The sequence below is a fragment of the Hetaerina americana genome, unplaced genomic scaffold (genome assembly GCF_022747635.1).
Source record: "Hetaerina americana unplaced genomic scaffold, ioHetAmer1.1.p SCAF_2, whole genome shotgun sequence".
In the NCBI taxonomy this organism is placed as follows: Eukaryota; Metazoa; Arthropoda; class Insecta; order Odonata; family Calopterygidae; genus Hetaerina; species Hetaerina americana.
The window spans coordinates 30,766,371-30,772,968 of record NW_027286763.1 but is presented as its reverse complement, the minus strand read 5'-3'; the positions used below and the strand labels follow the sequence as shown (position 1 = coordinate 30,772,968).

Here is a 6,598-nt window from a genome sequence, read left to right as displayed (position 1 = left end):
ATGCCTGAATAGCCCCGAAGCGTAGGTCGTTGGAATAGTGACGAATTTGCTAGAAAATTTCCCTGAAAACCATGCGGATTTTCCGCAGTAATACGAAAGATGTTTTGGGCGTAATGTGGCAGTTGTATTAATATTTATACCGAAGTTTCATATAGTTCACATCCACAAAATTCATTAGGATACTTGACCTTTGATACAGTCATACCCATGGTGTTCGATATCGACGCTGGCAGCATGGCGATTATTTCTCACAAGGGTGAAGCCGTCTATTTATCTAATTTTAGAAAGGAAGAGCTGTTTATGAAAGGGTTGCTCTGTTAGCATTAACCCAATTTCTGGAATTAAATAAGGAGATATCAAATGGTAGTATTTTAGGAATAACTGATATACTGTCTCTTTGGAGTTCTATTGAAATAAAACCTTAGGGTTTTAAATACAATCACCTCTCAGCACCGGTCACCTGGCTCCGTCGGTTGAGACCACTGCATCTCTCTCGGGCAGGTAGCTGCTGTATGCCATGTCGTGGGCCGCCGGGTCCACCTCATAGCTCCTTCGCCGGTATCCACCGCTGCCGTGTCCGTGACCCCCGCTGTGGATCTCTTCATGCGAGTGGGAGTGGGCGTGCGAGTAGACCGGCTTCTGCACGATCTCATAGGTGATAGAGCCTCCGCCCCCCTTGGAAGAGAGGGCCTTGATGCCCACGATGGCCGAGAGCAGCAGGGAGAGCAGGCCCACGATGAGGGCCTTGCCAGCCAAGAGGGCGAGGCCGCCCATCGCAATCGCCCCCACGGTCGCCTTAGACATGATCATCATGGCCCCCAGCATGCCCAGACCTCCCTTCTTGCCCCCTCCGAAGCCACCGCCGCCGCCCTTACGCCCTGCAAAACCAAACCACCCCCTTAACGTTTTCCTATAGGACGACGAGGCCCTTGGGATCATCACTCGCCAAAAGAGTTGGCGCAGATACACGGTTAATCTGCTTATTGTTCTTTATGTGGCTATGGTGATGCAGCGAGTTTCAGGGAATGTTTAGAGAATGCCAGGCATCGCCGCAATATATCTTACGAAGAGTTTTAAAAGGAAAAAATACAGTGTAAAACAAAGTATATGGTTGGGTATGGTAGGGAAAAATAAGGATAATTCGCAGTTGTTAAATGTACTTAGAATAAATCTATTGCCTAAATTGGAAGCGGAATAATTAATTGATGATGCTAAACGCAAAATGGCAATGAATATGATATTGTGGTAAGTTGGGTAGTAAATGTATGATAAATTTTTTAATAAAGATTAAAAAAACGTAAAAGTAAATGTTTGTAAAACAGGGAGGTTTAAAATGAATGCAGATTTTTTGTTTTGGGGACAATATAGAAAAGAAAGATAAAGGATCTCAGTCGGAGGGATGGTTCGTTAGACTATTAGTAGGTAACCTAGTTTGGAACTACATCATAAGGCAATATAACCACTGCAAACAGAAGTATACTAGCCTTTAGTTAAGTGTGAATAATATATTTCATGAAAAATTCAATAATGATTAGTTTTCATCTTTTTTCTACTTCCTAATATTTAATAATCAGAGGGATATCCGAAAAGCGAGGGCCGTTATATACAAGACACGAGACGGATAGATGAGTTTCCTCTTCTGGATGACGCGAATATTGTTTCTTCGAATTCAGGAAATTTGTACCTGCATTCTGTAGTTTTTCAGGAAATGCAGCGTTCCGTTTGCAAGTCCAATAAATGAATAGAAATAAGTTCCTGTCTTTTAGCGGATTTTTTTGCCGTACCCAATGCCTTATGATTTTACCCAAAACTTCTAATGTTTTATGAGGTATATTGTTATTGAATTAATCGTTCCAATGCTGGCCGTTGTGGGTTGATTTTGCTTGGAGAAAGTGGAAGTAACGTGGTACATAACTTTTTCATTATATGTTGGAGTAGATTTCGGTGCACATTATGCTTTTTAGGGGACTCATGATTACATATGACTGGATGGGGTTAGCATTATCTTGGCATATATGATACGATATATGATTGGGATTTACGATATTATGATTAGGATTATGACAATGATTAGTTTAGTTTTTTTCTGTACAAGACTCTGCGTTTTGGTCTCCGTTAATTCACAATTAAGGGATTCAAGGAGGGTTCACCCTTCCTGGCCCACAATGTTCTCTAATTCATTTAAACGTCAACACTATTTTTCTTCGATTATTCAGTCACCGAATCACCTTTTCGGGACTTGAATACAATTATTTAGACCGCACTGAATTAATATTTTCAGTTCCTTCCGTAGTACTTCTGAGATTTTTTCAGTTATAATAAAGTATACCAGTCTAGAGAATGAGCTCTGTGGGTGGGTGAACGGAGGACTGCGCTTCATTGAGCTTGCACCGCAGCGAAAAACTTAACCTACCGAACCGAAAAGAAGAAACCTACTGTTCAAAGGAAGTGGTCCGGAAGGGAGTACACAATTGATGCAAAAAAAGAAATCGCCCAATGTGCCGCAAATTATAGGAGTGACGACTTTAATTATCGAAGCTTGTGCCATTGTGAATTATTATTTTCAGGAACGATGCATTGTACTCCAATGACCTTAAGCAACCGCAGTGTTTAATGTTTCGGTGCAAATTCCCTAGGTTCCTAATGAATTATCATTCAAAATTTCCTCTTAAAAAATTGGCCGGCAATCAAACCCTGGGTTCTCTGATCAGTAGTCCAACGCTTCACCCACTGGAAGACTACAGCCCCTGTCAATCACATTGTTCCAATAAAAATACCTTGCGAAAAAAATGATGCAACTAACAAGTTGGTAGTCTTAAGACCTAGTTCCATCACTTTTCAACGTCATTTAGCACTTGACTGATTTTTCCTTTCATAAAATTCATTCTTATGTTTGGATATCAACGAATTATTTTAATACAGGAGTGCATCAAGAAGATTATTCATTGTGCATAAGTTGGGATACGCCTTTTTTGGGAATAGTGAAACATATAGTATATACGAGATCTTATCTTCCCAGGTGTTTCCTCTATCGATCATAGGCAAAAAATGATTGTGCTTAGGAAAGCTATTAGAGTTAAGTTTGAAATGACATGGGATGAAAATTTCTCTTATTATTATTATTACATTAGATAGAAACTTATTCTTCTAGGATTTTCATGTATAAAGTTATTTAGCAACATAAGTGATACGTAAATGTCCATAAAATTCAGTATTTATGGAGAGTATTTATGTTGCTGAGGGATTTTTTTACATTAAGCTGAACATAATGTTTTAAAAAAGAACACAATAAAATTAGCATTTTTTACGTATAAAAAAGACATTATTTATCATTAATAATAGCAATTTTCAATGTTGCAATTTTTCATCAAGCCTTTTCTAATATTTACTCTAAAAACAGTGCTCTAGTTTGAAACAATCATTTAAGATGCCGACTGATTTTCAAATCGGTTATATGAGCTAGGTTGACTTTCACTCTTGATGTTTAAACAAGAAATAACCACATGGGCAAATCACCAAAGCCTCAAACCCAAGGTAGCAGATGCCTACTCAGGCTCCCTATTCCGAACCTGCTTCTGAATTATAGGTGAGGGTATGATCACCGAGGCAGTCATATGCCGGGGCCGTTACAAAATATTCCCATGGGCAACGGTAATCATTTTTATTGATTTCTAAGGAGCAAAGGATTGTTTGGTTTCTAATTGTGTTATATTTTTGTCGTAGATATACGAACACCAAAGATTTTGGCTACATTTCCTTCAATTATTAATATTAATTCATTATTAAGATTGTAGTCAAAATTTCAGTTTACATCATGTTTTTCGTGAAATTAATCGAATACTGCAAGAATTAGAAGCTTAAAATTGTGAGATGGAAGACTTAAAAAATGGAGGAACTTCATTCGCAATTATATTTTTGAAATATTTAAGTTACTTGAATACTTAATATCTTCGGTAAATAAGGGGAGAATTATTCTCTTTTATCCTGGAAGAGACATTGAAAGGTGTGCGGAGTGAGCTTGTGAATCGTATTCATACGAAATAGTGATTAAACGTATTCAACGAAATAAAATCTAGGTAATCATCACATATATCGCGAACGTTTAACTTGGGTATCACTAAATATAATTCCAAATGGTATCCCCAATAAAAATCTAAATGAATCAATTGGGGATAATAATGCGGACGTAGATAGATAAATGATAGTTAAAGTATTGTAAACTTAATTTCTTTTATAGTATTGTCATCTCATTTATTTCATTGAATTAATATTATGAGCAATGGCTGGACTGAGAAAAAACTATTTTAGACCGAGATATTGAAAGATTGATGATCTATAGAAGTAAGTGCATTGATTATGGTTTCTAAAAAGTTGTTTTAGCACTTACTAATTGAATCAAGGTTACGTAAACAAAGATTTATTTCCTTGCATTTATAAAATTATAATTAAAAATTAGGCATTTGTATAGGAAGACTGGAGTTTTCTGAAGCCAATTGGTCTATGCCGTACGAGTGGCAACCGTGTCTCACCGCCTTCCGCTTGCTGGAATCCCATCCTCTGCATCACCTCCTCCCCCAGTCGCTGCGCCAGTGTGCTCGTCTCCAGAAGGTTGACGCTCAACGAGTGCGAATCGAGGTACTTGGCCATCCTGCCCAGGAGGTACTCGTCCAGACGCTGCACGGCCCTCGCGTCCCCCGCCTCCGGCAAACCTCTAGCCAGGTCCCTGACCACTTCCTCGGGCAAGCCGATCCCCGAGATGGTGCTCCGCTGCTCCGCCGTCGTCTTGCCCTCCCCCTCGGCTCCTTCCCGCAGCCTCCTTGCCTCCGTCTTCACCACGGCCAGGCTGGGTATGATCTCGTACGTTTCCTTCGTCGACAGCCTGTCCACTAGGGACACGAGGTCCATCTTGAGGCACGTCACCGTGTAGTTGTCGGCGCAGCGTCTTGCCAGGGCGCGACGAACTATCTCCGTGGCGCCGGGGACTTCGGCACCTCCTCCGAACGGTGCTCGGGGGGTCGTCGCCGGCGTGACGTCGTCGGCCGGGGTCGCGACGGCATTTGCACCCAGGGCGAGCAGAAGGAGCGCGAGCAGGGCGGCGGAGGATGATGCTGCGGCGTGTTCGTCCATGGCGGAGTGCGGCAGTGGGCGTTGTCTACGGTGGAATGGGTGCCAGCGGGATGGCGGGCGATGCCTTTATACGCTGCCCGAGAGCATTGTGTCCACGGTGAAGGGAGCGGTGGGAAGGGGGTTGCTATTCCGCGGAGCGAGTGGCCGAAGAAAGAAGAGATCCACCGGGGGAGGGGCGGGGAGACTCGTTAGTGGAGCGTATCTTCGGCCGAGTATCCTATTCTCTTTGGAGGCACATTGGAAGGGAGCGTCGCCAACACCATGAGGGCAGCCGAGACGTGAAGGGACAGTCAGGAGGGCAAGGGCAACACCATTCGATTTGGGCGAAAATGGGGGAGAGGTGAGGGGGAGCGAGAGATGAGGAGGAACGAGGGCTATTTTTTTCTATCCTCAAGGGAACGTTCGCTGGCCGCAGGCAGGGAGGAGGAGACGGTGGCCGATTGGAGGTCGCCACCGATGGAGGAAACTGGCTCAGGGAAACAATGGAAGTGAAGGGGATGCTTTGGGACCGTGAAAGGGTTGTGTGACGCGGAATGCCAGAGCTGACGTAGAGGGGATGAGGCTGCATGCTTCCGAGGGACGCGTTGCAAAATCGGTCCAGGGAGTAACTACTTCACGGGTTTGCCCCCTCGCTTTTCCCTCCGGCGGAGGTTAAGTTGCCGTCGCTTGCCGTTGTTACGAGGGCGGAGGCTGAGGCTATTTCGTGTTCGGAGTCTTCGGCTGTCGCGACGGCTGCGGGAGCATTCACTCCTGTGTGCCGGCCGGTGGTGTTTGACGTTCGCCCCTGGGGATTCGGTTTCCACGCTGATAGTAAGAGGCGATAGAAAATGACGTCCGTTGTCACGCCGTTTCCGGAGTCCTCTTTTTATTCCAAGGTATTTATTAATGGAACAAACATATTTTTGGGAGATAAGCCTTCGTTGATGATAGAACGCCTATACCTTGATGAATTACTCGTATATATATTTTAATTACCAAAACTCACTTCGCGTGGTATTTCGCTTGGCTGCTCAAAAATAATATACTTTGGAATACCTAAAATTTTGACTACTCTGACCACGTTTTTTCAATGAGCCAATGTCAATTCTCCTATCGTGCTTGATGTTTTAAATACTGAAATTATCACTTAATTTGAAGTTAAGTCGAATTTTTCATAGTTGCATTCCTCCACTTTATTTCCTATTTCACGAAAAATCTCTGTATCCTCAAGTGACTCACTTCCTCACTTATTCCCTTAATTCCCTCGTTGTACCTCCCATTTACTTCATTTTATTTTTCTGAAGAATTCACCTACCCCTGCTCTTCCTTTTGCTCCTCCCGAATTCGCATTATTTTTTTTCCAGATGGTTTGTGCTCTAAATAAAATTAATTTACATCAGTTAACTTTCAGATCAATTATGCTTGTCTCAAAATCCATTACTAGCTTTATTGGTTTGTATGTGGATGTAGTAGACAGTGATTCATTGAGCAG

The 6,598-nt window shown here is 42.6% G+C and overlaps 1 protein-coding gene across 1 annotated transcript; it reads right to left on the bottom strand.

Moving 5' to 3' along the window:
• Nucleotides 1-456: 456 nt before the first annotated feature.
• Nucleotides 457-5,127, bottom strand: LOC139687689 (uncharacterized). The gene is made up of 2 exons (XM_071584938.1): nucleotides 4,530-5,127; nucleotides 457-878 (listed from the first exon to the last, which is right to left on the bottom strand). The coding sequence occupies exons 1-2, from the start codon at nucleotides 5,125-5,127 to the stop codon at nucleotides 457-459; spliced, it is 1,020 nt and encodes a 339-aa protein (XP_071441039.1).
• Between the last annotated feature and the right edge of the window lie 1,471 nt (nucleotides 5,128-6,598).